The sequence below is a fragment of the Xenopus tropicalis genome, chromosome 3 (genome assembly GCF_000004195.4).
Source record: "Xenopus tropicalis strain Nigerian chromosome 3, UCB_Xtro_10.0, whole genome shotgun sequence".
In the NCBI taxonomy this organism is placed as follows: Eukaryota; Metazoa; Chordata; class Amphibia; order Anura; family Pipidae; genus Xenopus; species Xenopus tropicalis.
The window spans coordinates 101,047,639-101,061,527 of NC_030679.2; the positions used below are offsets into that span (position 1 = coordinate 101,047,639).

At 34.4% G+C, this 13,889-nt stretch overlaps 1 protein-coding gene across 3 annotated transcripts in view; it reads right to left on the minus strand.

Moving 5' to 3' along the window:
- unc13c (unc-13 homolog C) overlaps nt 1-13,889 on the minus strand; it is a 232,196-nt gene that overhangs the window by 28,943 nt on the left and 189,364 nt on the right. For all 3 annotated transcript variants that reach the window (XM_031899178.1, XM_031899177.1, XM_018092423.2), the window contains 4 exons: nt 9,266-9,354; nt 7,761-7,910; nt 5,519-5,642; nt 908-964 (listed from right to left, as the gene is read on the minus strand). In XM_031899178.1, the coding sequence (XP_031755038.1) occupies nt 908-964; nt 5,519-5,642; nt 7,761-7,910; nt 9,266-9,354 (420 nt within the window). The remainder of the gene's footprint in view (nt 1-907; nt 965-5,518; nt 5,643-7,760; nt 7,911-9,265; nt 9,355-13,889) is intronic.

Consider the following 13,889-nt stretch of genomic DNA (forward strand, 5'->3'; position numbering starts at 1 on the left):
ATAGGTTCCATATATACAAAAAAGTGGGTGCAGCTGCGTCAAATAGGTGTGATTGCGTCAACATAGGCATGGTTGTGGCAAAAAAGTCAAGCGCAACTAACGCGCCATTAAAATGATCATTACTAATCAGGACTGCAGTGCAATAATTTGTAAAGTAGGAGAGTAAATTAAGTAAAATAATTATAACAGGATATTTTAGCAGTTTAATTATAATAAGAAGGCAAAGAGCGAATGGTTTCTTGAAGAAATTAGAATTATTCCTGTGAAGCACAGGACCAGCTCATTGAAAAATACATTTAAGGGAACAATAGCTGCCTCCAATTTGCTGGTTTTCTTTGCATTTAGTCTAATGACTTGTGAGAAGACTTTCTAAATATTGTATCATAATCAGTATACTGTATATAATGTATATAATAAGAAAGAGAGATGTAAAAAGAGGGAGCAAACCGCTGAGGTGCTGTGGATTGTTTTATGTTGAGAGAACCCTATACAGTTTTAAGCAGAATATGCCCATAAAAAGTTACTGTGTATCTTAATTCTTACCATTTAGTTAATGCAAAAAAACAAAGCAGAAAAACATGATTTTTTTTTTTTTTATGAAAAGTGAATATGATCCCTTCAACAGAAGAATCAGAAAGGTAATGCACACTTTGTATTATTATGAAGCCCAAGAGGACTCCTTTGCAACTATATATTTTCCTTTCATTCATTACTTATGGGTGTGAATTATAAAAAATACTGTATGGAAGCAACACTTTTACTAATGAATCTCCAAAACAACACTTAAGTATTTGCTTAATTCAAAAATCATCATTTGGTAAAGTTGTATTACAGATATAGTAGGTCATGTTTACTAGTGTTGATAGGTAGGATGGTAGAAGATTAATTATTGATTTGACAGTATTACCTTTAATTTAGATAATTGTCCAAGATCTTTAGCTGCACTGAAAATCATTTGAGCCCCCTAGAGGGTAGAAAAGACAAACACATTTATTGTCAGAGTAAATCCATTCCAGCAGCCTGAACTTTTTATTGCACTAGATTTATTTGATGGAACAGATACACACTTCCTGTTATACTTAAGTCGAACTAGCTTAAAGGGGTAGTTCACATTTAAAGGGGACCTGTCACCCTAAGAAATTACTCCAAATTATTTTCTATATTGTTAGTCGAGCAAAATAAACTTTACTTATTCTATATAAATAATATAAATCTTGTTTCCTTCCGTCTTGGAATTACTCAATCAAAGCAAGCAGGCCGGCGACATTTTGTGGACACTGTTATAAAGCCAAGCTTTGTATCACCCCAAAATCTTGTGTATGTGCCAGAATGGGGGACCAGATGCCCAGGCCCTTGCACTAGCTACATAATTAGAGGATGAGGAGGGAGGGGAAAAGTGAGATGTGCAGTGACATCTAGGTAGTGCTGAACAGAAAGCTAAAGTAATTGTCTGCCCCGCCTCTATGCCTAAGGCCTAAGGCACAGAGGCGGGGCAAGCAATATATGATTGACAGCTGGGATGTTTAAATACCTTTATAATGGGTTTGGATGTGTTAATATAAAAATGAATGTGGGTTTCATGTTTAATTTGAAAAGGACTTTTATTATACAGCTTTTTATGTCTGGGTGACAGGTCCTCTTTAAATTAACTTTTAAAACAATCTGCAATCAGTCTTCATTTTTTATTTTTTTATTGATTTACAGGTTTTTAGATTTTTGTTCAGCAGCTGTCCAGTTTGGTATTTTAGCAGCTATCAGGTTGCTATTGTGCAATTTACCCTAGCAACCAGGCAGTTGTTTGAGTTGGGAACATGAATAGAGGAGGGCCTACACAGAAACATCAGCAATAAGAAGTAGCATTAATAATAAAATTGTAGCCTTACAGAGCAATTGTTTTTAGCTATTTTTTTAGCTATTTAGCAGTAAAAGCTGGAAAGAGTCAGAAGAGAAAGACAAATAATTCAAAAACTATAAAAAAATAAATAACGGAGACCAATTGCAAGGTTGCTAAGAATAGGACATTCTTAAAAGTGAATCACCCCTTTAATATGTTTCAAGGTGATTACACTTAACTAATTAGTGACACCTGTGTGTTAGATTGTAGAGGTAAGATGTTGGAGTACATTGGTTTTGGTGCAATTTACCATTCCCTCCTTATTTCTAATTTTCAGCCTTCTTGTTTCTCTTTGAGCATGCTGTGCTACATCAGAAAGTTTAGGTAATTAGGCTAAGGATATGCCCTACATTTACTTTTTACAGTTCTTTTACTATGCTTGTTTGTGAAATGAGTGCCTTCTATATATTCTGCAGTATATATTCCCTCCTTAATGTGTAGGTCTGGGGCTGCAGGGCATGTGCACCCATAACCCGTGTTATTACTGGTGAGCTCTTTTGGTCACACACTGAATAGTTTCTGCTTTATGATTATGTTTCGGAAATTGTTAGTTAAGTCATTGGTGCTTAAACTGCCAGAAACCAGCACTATCTCAATACCTGCTACTAACTTAATAACAAGTTTAAGTAAAAAGCCTCTCAGCACTCACATACAGGTTGCACAAGTCCTTACTTAATACTCTCATTCTTCTTTCTTTAATGTGGTTCTTTTTTTTTGTAAGCTTCATTTTACTTTTTTCATTATAAGACAAAACAAATAATCACAAAATGATTGCATAAAAATAGTAGAAAGCAATTACAGGAATATTATGCACAGATATTGACTTTTTTATGGTGCACCTGTAGTAGCTAATTGTTTTTGGCTTTTTATGAAATGATTTAACTGCTCAGTAATTTGCATTTCATATTATGTATGCCTTTTAACAGACAATAAATATGTCCATAACTTTCTAGGTATCTGAGGGATAAGCTATGTCCCGAGCTGCAGAGCTTACAGTATGTTTTGCCAGATCTCCGGGCGCAGTGAAAAGCACATAATCATAGTGCATGCTACATTACAATAACCAGAAGTACATCAGCTTGGCCCCAGGTCACACATTATAATAGTTAGGTTTAAGTAGTAAATTATTATCAAAAGTCACTCTTTTAGCACTTGCCTTAAACACTGCTATTCTGAGACAATCTGCAATTGGTCTTCATTTTTTATTTGTAGTTTTATTTTAATGATTTCAGTTTTTGTTCAGCAGCTCTCCAGTTTGGAGTTTCAGAAGCTAGCTGGTTGGTAGGGTCCCAATTCCCTTAGCAACCAGGGAATGGTTGAAATGAAAGACATATATATGAATTGTGGAGACTTATAAAAAGTAACTTTAACATTAAAACTGTAGCCCCACAGAGCAATAGTTTTTGGTTGTTGGGGCCGGTGAGCCCCGTTTGAAAGCTAAAGAGCGTCTGAAGAGTCAGAAGAAGAAGAAAGCAAATAATTGAAAAAACCTATAACAAAAATTTGTTATTTTGCCAATTGCAAAGATGCTTGGCCATTCTATAATATAAGTTCATTAAAACATGATCCAAACAATAAACAAAACAAGTCTAATAAAACCAGAACAACACTATGCAATGGTATGAAAGGTAAAGCTAAACAGGTATAATAGTGAAAATCTAATGCATGTAATAACCCTTCCTTTACCCAGGTTAAATGCAGGCACCTTTGCATATGGATAACCCTGGAGTCAGGATATTGTAGCAAAATGTTTAATGCTTGAATGTATTTCTGCAGATGGCAATGTTGCCATAGGCATTAATATGAACAGCTTGCATGAAAGTTCACTGACATTTTGTACATGACATTGTTTTCAGTTATCTTAAGGATTTTTTAAATCCAGGATTAAGCTTAATACTTTCAGTTTCTACAACTGAAATAATCTATAATTTCAACATACATTTATGGGGAGCCATGCCAGAAACTGCCAAGATGCCACAAGCTGGTACTGCCCACTTTTGTGTTAAATAACCATCTGCTTAGCATCCCACTGCAATATAATATTAGCGAGTGTTCACAATTACCCTAAGAACAGCAATTAGAAGCATTTTATTTGGCAGCTCAACAGGAAACATTCTGGACTATATCATGAATGATTACAAAAATACTAGTGTGTTTTGTATAACACCTATATGTAAACATGATAAATGTTTCTTTCATTTATTTTGTCTTTCATAAATTTTAGATGCAAGGAAGGCTGAATATAGCTCTAAGCTACAAAGATTATACAGATCTGTTTAATCTTTATTTGCTGCCTTTATTCTTTTTCACATACTGTAAATGTGACAGAGAGACTTGCAGCCAATCCTAGGGAAGCTTTACAAGGACCTTATCAGGCAATTACTTCTCAAATACAGAAAACTCTTAGTAGTTCTTAATGTATTTAATTATTCAAGAACATATGTGAACAAGAGCAAGCACTCAGAGAACATAGGAGCGATTGTCTGTTTAAAGCACATTTCACTATAAGACAACTTTGTGGCAAGAATGATCACAATAAAATCTGCGTATCATAGATTAACCTCAAGTTCCACTTAAATATACTGATAAGGTTTTATAGGAATATGAGGGTATATAATAAAATTTGTAAATGTAAAAAATAATGTAAATGATAACGCAATCTATTATTCTTCATTGGAAAAGTATTATACTTCAAATTGTGGAAAATACTTCCCAATACTGTGTAAAAAAATGAAGTGGTTGAAGTGGTGCTCAAATTTGTAAGCTCTGTTGCCCTGGAGCCCAAAATGCACAAAAATACTGGCACAACAGGACTTATTTAAGTAGGATAAACTCTGCTAAAACTTTCTTGTTGCTTGAGATCTCTGCAAACAATGTTTCGGGGGATTCTCCCCCTAAGAGCACATGAAGAAGGGGGAGCATCCCCCGAAATATTGTGTGCAAAGATCTCAATAAACAAGAAAGTTATTTTGCACATATGCTGAATTTGAGTGCCATCTGTTACAGTTCAATATTGTTACTATATACTTCAATTTGTTATTATCCATAAAACATTTTCTAAGACCTTTTTAAAAGGTGGCATACATATACATATATAAATTATTTATGTATGTAAATAAATATATATATGTGTGTCTGTGTGCGTGCATGTGTGTGTCTGCATTCACAGGTGCTCGGTCAAGAATTTCATACGGTTACAGAATGAACCTTCTGTTTGAATAATTAACTTTTATTTGCACATCGCAATGTATCTGATGTTTTGCGCCACCCTGGCTTTTATCAAGTATCTTTGCTAAATCCTTAAAACACTGGATACATTGTGATGTTCAAATAAAAGTTCATTATTAATAAAGAAACGGTGCAGGCACATTCTGCAAGTGTGTGTGTGTATATATATATATATATATATATATATATATTTTTTTTTTTTTATATGTAGAGCATGGAGGAGCACTTACTAAACAAAAACACAGCATGCCTGGGTGCCAGTAAAATGTGTACAGAGCAACAACAAAATAAGTTCTGCACTCAACAGGCTCAGTTGGAGTAACTGATTTTAATAAAACCATCAAAAGAAATATATATATAAATAATATAGAATTGCTTTTATATACATTTACTCACAGTTTGATCTGTTAGAGGAGGCAGGACAATTTGTTTTTCTATTCTGTTGAGTACCAATTTCCATAATTCTTTCAAGACCCGTTTTAAAACAGTCTTCTCGCATATTTTTGCTGAGACAGATAAGCTAAAAATAAAAAAGAAACATTTTAGAAATAGTAATTATTATTAGTGTGCCACATACTGCAGAGTGGGTGTATACTTAACTCATCATTAATTAAATTAAATATTAAAGGGACAATAATACCAAAAACGAAAAATGTTTTAAAGTAATTTAAAGATAAAGTTGTGTGTTTGCTTCAGAAACACTACTATAGTTTATATAAACAAAGCTGCTGTGTAGCCAGGGGGGCAGCATTTCAAGCTGGAAAAAAGGCGAAAAGGCACAGGTTACATAGAAGATAACAGATAAGTTCTATAGAATTCAATGGGAATATAACTTATCTGTTATCTGCTATGTAACCTGTGCCTTTTCTCCTTTTTTCAGCTTTATTGGCTGCCCCCGTGGCTACACAGCAGCTTATTTATATCAACTGTAGTAGGGTTTCTGGGGCAAACATACAACTTTTACCAGTGCAGGGCAACTGTATGTAATATATCAATTACTTTGACACACATTCATGTTTGGTGTTACTATTCCCTTAAGTACTTTGAGTAGTGTGATGCCTTGTGTTACATCTGCGTAATGATCGAAAGATTTTTTGCCTCATATTCTTAAAACAAGGGCTTAGAACCACATTGTTGTCTGTTATTATACCTGTACATCTATTGTTATGATAAAAGGTCACAGTACAGTGCAGGTAATTTTTTAAAACTAAGCTTCCTGCATAACATATTTGAATTCAATTTTTTAGTCTTGGAGGATTTCATGCACAAACAAAGCCATTAAATACATGGGTTGCTAAATTACTGGGTCAAAGGACAGTGCAGAAAAGTAAAAGGCCCCTCAGGAGATCAACCTATAGCAGTGAACCAGAATCCACAATGACATAGGTAATGAGTTTGCGGACCTCACGTATTAAGTAAATGTATGTTTATGCAAAAATGAAATCCCAAATGCAAAGATAATTAGGAGCAAACAATAACTGAATACTGATTTATTCAGCATCAGCTAAATACATGCCTTATATGGAAAATTATTATTTGAAAAAATGGAAAATTTAGAACTAAATAAATGCCTTTGGCCACATGATTGAATCATCAAATATCCTAAACTTTGAGTTTGAAGCTTAACAAATAAGTAGGGAAGAAATGGTGAATATGCTCTAGTAGCTAATTACATGGCAGCTCAGAAACCAGTGAAGTGTGTATCAAAATGTAATAATCAGCCCTGTAACATCAGTTTATATGACAGGACAGCCTAATTCTCTGCCTGATAATTTGCAATGACCCCTAAACTTAGCTTCTCAACAGCTGCCCAGAGCCCACTGAGCATGTGTGTGTCACTGACACTCGTAAAAGAATGCAAGATGGTAACCCCTCTGCAACTTTGAAGGCCTGGGCCATTACTTTTATAAAGATTTTGAAACTTTAGAATGAAGCAGTTAGTTCAGTATATAAAATATATAATGCAGAATAAATCCAGAAATACTGTATGTGTCGCCAAGATTTGCCTCAAGAAGAGGCAGCCTTTGGTTATTCCAGAATGGGCAAATTGTGGAAGGTGAGCTACAAATATAATTTTAAATACATGTTTAAAACTGTAAGAAACCAGACTAAAGACCAATTTGTTAAACATCTAGGCAATTTAGCAGACTAATATACACATTTATAACATTGTTAGTCATGTGCAAAAACAAAGGGCTTTATTGCAAATATAGGTGTATTGCTGAGTTGCCTGTAGAAACTGTGTTCTTTTCTAACTTGTAGTAGACTGGTTTGATTAATTGCTATTGGCAACAACAATTGTACACTTCAGCACTTTTTGCATGAATTTGTTTTCCAGGCAGTTAATAATTGGTGGAAACAGGAGTAGAGCACCCAGCTGGAGCCCTGTTTTGCCGTTGCACCTATTATTACTTTAGAAAGGCTCGTTTATTAGCATAATATTTCCTCCTACACATTCTGGCAAGTTTACAAAGCTACAGTAAACTCTTTACACACACTGAATTGCCCAAGTCTTTCCTGCCTTATATAACTTTGTACCCAAATTATGTGTGATCAGGAATACCACCAGTAAGTGTATTTTATTTGTTTGGAGAGCTGTAACAGTGTTATAGATAAAATGCAGAAATCATATACAAACGTTTTATCCAGAAAATCCATGAGAGGCCGTAGTACTATCTCTGCGTCCATCGCTGCATTATTTCTGTTTGTAGATGCATTTCCATTTCCTTTCATCTGATTTAATTCCACGCTCATTTGTTTCACACAGTCTTCTATTACAACCTGGAAACTGTAAGAAAAAGATGTCACTTCTACACGTAATTTGTTTACCATACAAAAAAATAACCCTTAAAACTTAAAGAATTGATAATATCAGTGAAACTAAAATGTGTTTTGGTTAGGGTGTGAATAGAGGGAGATTACAAGGAGGACAAATTTTGAAAGGTATCAAATGTCATATTTTTATTGATAATTGGGAACACTCTGATTATATAAAAAAACATGACTAATACTATTTCTATAGCATAAAACAATTTTAAATCACTGATCCCCAGTGGAATTTATAATTAAAGGTATTACATAATAATTACATAGTTTAGTGAGAAAAAGTTATCTCATGGTTTATCACATGGCAACTTATGGACAAGATTCATTTCGAGGAGGAAAAACTTTTCTCCTAATTCATTTCCAGTTTTTTTTCCATAGACTTCAATAGAGATTTCACATGATAAACAATGAGATAAGCTTTTCTGGATTAAAAATTGAATCTTGTCTTGTCTTGTATGTTACGTGTATGTATATTTTACCTTTTCTTTATTCTTTACTTCCTCGATAAAAAATTTTCAAAATTGAATCTTGTCTATATTGTCTATATTGTCTATAGATACATTTTCCTCACTGAATTGAATCTAGTCATATCTACATAATATTACATGTATGTTTTTGGAGTGTAGGAGGAAACAACATACAATTATTTATACAAGCAGATCAATGCTATTTGGTCATTCATTTCCACATGGATGACCAATTCAGACAACAAAATTGGACAGCTTTACCTCTAGGCTGCATAATGTAACCATTAGCATGGGTATGTCCATCTTTTTGTGAAAACAATACCCCTCCCCTTAAATACATGAACTAAACTATGCTTCAAATGTACATTTTAAAATAGGAGCTAAACTGAATAGCAGGGCCACAATGTCTTTCTGATTCTGTGTTTTTCAGTTCTCTTATATCTGTCTGATCAGAATAAAGTATGCAAAGTAAAAGTAAAGTAAGAAAAAGAGGAGCATGGAAGATGTATATATAACGAAGAGTGAAAAGTATGGAGGGCAAGCAGAGAATAAAAGCAGGCTCAATGTTTTGGTGATGCCAATAAATAGAAATCTCTACTAATCTCTACTCTACTAATCACTGTGGTTGTTGATGGCAAGAGGTTTTAAGCCATTGACATGCTTTGCCTTTGCAAGTGGAAATAAATGAAGAAAAAAAAATGAAGGAAGTAAAAAATATTATAGAATAAGATTAATTACATTAATAGTTTTACATTTGTGTTATATGAAATAACAGGCCGTGCAGGACAAATGATTCTATTTTGAACCAGTATAGTTGATTTTATTTTTGCTGTTCTTTACATTGATTTACCTTGCACCATATATACAGCTCAGTTCATCCAGAACTCCACTCAGCTTCACCTGAAGTTCCTTGAGCATGGCGCTTGCATCGAGATCCAACTGTTGAAAGAAAAATGTTTTTAAAATATGCATTTTGTTAATTAACACCCTACTAAGTAGTTAATTAATTTCTTAAAATGACAACTTTTATGTGAGTAGATTTCTTTACTGTATTGCAGGCACTGATTTTGGTACAAGGTTAGTCAAACCCAGCAGATATTATCAGTTTCTTGACTCGGCTTATGAGACTGTACATGTACAGTACTTACTTGTATTCAGTAATTTTAAAATAAAACTGGTGATTGACTTTGCATAACCCAGCTAATTGCCAAGATCACTATCCATTTTAAAAGCCACATTGCAAGGCTGCTCTGAGATCAATTCTTTTCTGCATTATGTTTTCTCATTTGGCCACTTAAGAGGAGGTTTGATAACAATAGCTGTAAGCTGAGTATAATGGATGTTAGAGGTAGCTTAGTAACTGCATTTATTAAAAGCCAAAGGTTTCTTTTAGCTGCTCTAGAATATTTTCAGCTGCATATTAACTTGCAAAGCATGCCTGCAACTGCTCTTGAGACCTTGGTCCCTTCTGACATTGATCCATTGACAGTTCTCTTGAAGCAGCATGGTGATTTAACGTATAGTCTACAATACTACGTTTTATAAACAAAAGAAATAGCAACCTAAAGATAGGTGCTATTGAAACTGACTGCTTGAATTCAGTCATGTGTTAATTACCATTGACAAAAGGACTAGTTAATGCAAAACAACTTGATTTTACATGTGTCAGAGGTTAGACACATATCCCTGATACACAGTAGATTGTTGTTCTATTGATTACCTGCTGCCAGGTTAGTGTAAATAGACTGCAATGTATGTGTTTTAACTCTCTGTATCCTTATTTGTACCCACTGATAACTATACTGTGACCACTAAATGTTTTCCTTTATGGTTTTATACCATACCTAGATCAGATCTACTAATCCTGAACACTCTTACCAAAGACACATGGGACACATGCTGGAGATATAAAACAGACAAATACATGCCAGACCTTACAGCCTGATCATATTCTGAGACTGATGCACATTAGAAATATATTTTTGATTTATGTAGCACACATACTCATATATATATATATATATATATATATATATATATAAATACACCTTAATATATCAATAGACCCATCTACATTCTGTTTCGAAACACAAGACTTTCAACGTAAAGTTACTGAATGTCTCAAATAGTCTTTATTCAACACCAAGCTGTCAAGGCCCCTGCCATCACAGAAAGGCTTAAAAAATAAGTTGAAACAAAAATAATATAAAGAGTTGTCAACGCATCACAAAATGTGGATATCTATTCAGATAAATACAAAAGTTAGACTCAATATACAAAATCAAAAAAAACAGAAATAAAGTTCCAATGCAGCTCCTGGTTGGAACAGGAGAATTGTTATTATTAATATCAGTAAAGAAAAAGGGATCATAATGAAAAGTCATTGTTTTTCATGCAAGAAAGTTCTAATAGTTTATAATACCAAGCCGTATCAACCATTAAATGAATAAAACTAATAAAAAAGGACTGCTGTGGTTGGAAAACCTTGTGTGGTCGACCCTAATGAATCAGTTTTAAAATGCTATGCAATCCCATCAGATTGAGAAAGAGACGGCTGACTTACAATGGAAAGGCGCAACCTTTCTTTGAAACTCCAAGGTAATGTACCAAGGTACCAAGGTACATTACGTTTGATGTGATTTTCACCTTCACACTTTTGAGTAACCATATTCTAAAACTTTCTTAGCTTTCTGATTATGATAAAGAAACAAAAAACCATTCCAATAAAATAACTGCTTACAACATTATTTGTTTCTCCTTGTTCTTCTATCTTAAAGGGGACCAGTCACCCTAAGGAATAATTTGAAATCCTTTCCAAGCAAAATAAACTTTACTTACCCTATATAAATTATTTTTTCACTCTTTAGTCTTGGAATTTATAGTCATAACCAGCAGTTAGGCACCATTTTGTGTACACTGTTATTAAGGCAAGATTTGTATCACCCCAAAATCTTATGCATTATGCATATCTAAGTGATATCTATCTAAGTGCCGAATGGGAAGTTAAAGAAATTGCAATTATTGCTGTAAATCATATATATGCCGCAGTCATAGAGGCGTGGCAAGCAACATATGATTGACAGTTCTGATTTTTAAATAATTTTATAAAAGGTATGGATGATTTAATTAAAAAAAGAATTAGGGTTTTGTGTTTAGTTTTTAAAGGACTTTTATTATACATCTTTTTATCTGTGGGTGACAGGCCCTAAATGGTGATAGACTCATCCAACTACCCCATCCCTCAAAATCTGCCTCACAACCGTTAACATTTGACTGCTTTAATTTGCCTATATAAATATGCAAATCCCAGTTTGTCTATGGAAAATGGCATCTATGGCGTCTTCGCAGGATTTCAGTGTTGGGAGTTGTTTATCAACTTGATTAATCGACTTAATAAATTGTGGTAAAAACCAAAAAATGATAGCGGGTAAAACAAGCGATCAGGGATTTTTTCCCTTGCAATGTGTGAGCATAATCTCAACCTTGAATATTAATAAATCTGCCCATAAGGGTTCAAAGTAAAAAACCAGGGTGATTAGATTATTTGCAATATAGCTGCCTGATTTGGCTTGTTTGTATTGGTCATAGTCCATTAACTAAACTGGGCACTCTAGTTACAAAAATAAATTCATCCTCAACGCCCTATTTGCTGTAAACCAGTTTTGAATCTAACCTTCCTAACAAACCACTGTAAGCCTCTAATAAGACATATGGATATCACAGAACCACCAAGAAAAAGCCTACAGACATTGTTTCGGACAATTTTATCTCGGACTGGAGGGTTGCTTTAGAAATATAAATTCAAGTATTCCTGTGTATCAATTACTTCTCTTGCCTTAGATTTCCTTTATCACCACCATCATCATCATCACCATTTATTTATATAGCGCCAGCAAGTTAAACCGCACTTCTCATTCAGTTTTTGGCCAGTTGCAGCAAATATATTCTACAATTTCAATTCCTTTGTACCTATTTAAGCATTATCATTTTACATTCACAGTTTTGTTCTCATGCTGCCATTTAGTTTAAAGCTCTCCTGCTTATTGACTGCAGGAGAGACTTCACAAGTTAATGTTAATAATAAAAGCTGCCCTTTTTTTTATTTATTCAGTGTCAAGGAAATCAAGTATTGCCTGCCTTCTCTTTGCCTCCTAGTAATTACAAATGGTACATGTTTAAGTGTCGGACATATTTAAATGAACATAACACCAGTGTTGAGAACAATAATGTACTGCTGGTATTAAGGGAGTTGATTGTGAGAGTGGGCAGTACTAAGTACGGTGTCATTATGTACACAATGGCTTGAGGCTTGTCTTTAATGACATAACTGAAGATTAATTCCACTGTTGCCAGCAGCATTTAGCCAACAGGTTAGGTATTTTAAGCAAATTTATTTCAGCTGGGTTAAGCAGAAATCACAAGTCAATTATATAATTAAACTGGAACTCCTTGTAATAAATCCCCAAAGGCTTATTTGGAAAGAACTGTCGTGATGTGTGTAGTATATTTTTTATGATAGCAAACAAGAATGTCCTGTTGCACATATAAAAGTCAAAATTATATTTCCCCAGGTTGTGCACAATAAATAAGATGTGATTTTTCTGTCTTGCCCTTTTCCCTTGCAAGCTTTTACGTTAAACACAACATTTAATGGGTACATTTTGCGTTTCATAGGTACATTCAAGCATAGACTGTTGTTTAACTGTAAAAACTTCTGAAACTTATAAAATACGCAGGATGTCTTGGTGCAGGATGTGTGTGTGTTTGTGTGAATGATTTGAATTCCACATCACTGCATCAATAATTTTTGCAGGTCTGAATGAAACACAAGGTCGGTGACACAATGGGGGTGAGAGGCGGGTGCCTACATGCATCTCCTCCTATTGCCGAAGGCAAACAGCAATGTATTTATGGGAGCACTTACAAGTCTCTGTGCTATGAAATAGAGCACTATTCTTTAAAGCGGAAGGCAGCGTGTAAAGTGCAAATAAATGGCTGATTGCACCCAGTTTCTGCACTTTGCACACTGCTTCCAGTGCCCTAATAACTTCTACTGCCAGTAATATGTCAAGGCTACAGGTAATAAGTGCTATTAAAATGTAGCTACTGATGTATACATAATGGTCAGATATCCATGCTATTGCCCATATGTGACTGTAAGGAAATCATTTTCATAGATTAGGCTCAAAATAATTAATCTTAACTTAAATATCCACTTATGGAAACCATTTCTGTGCCTTAGTTAGCATGTTTAGTTACAGGCAATGCATCCTCCAGTATTTTTTTGTCTGCATTTGATACTGAGACCATTCCCCTCTAGTGATGAGCGAATATTTCAAAAGATTTGCGAAACGGCAATGTTGCGCATCAAAATAATTGTCGCCCATGCCTATTCTTTTGTCGCCTGCGGCTATTCTTTTGTCGCCCACGGCTATTCTTGTGTCGCCCACGGCTATTCTTTTGTTGCGTGGCTA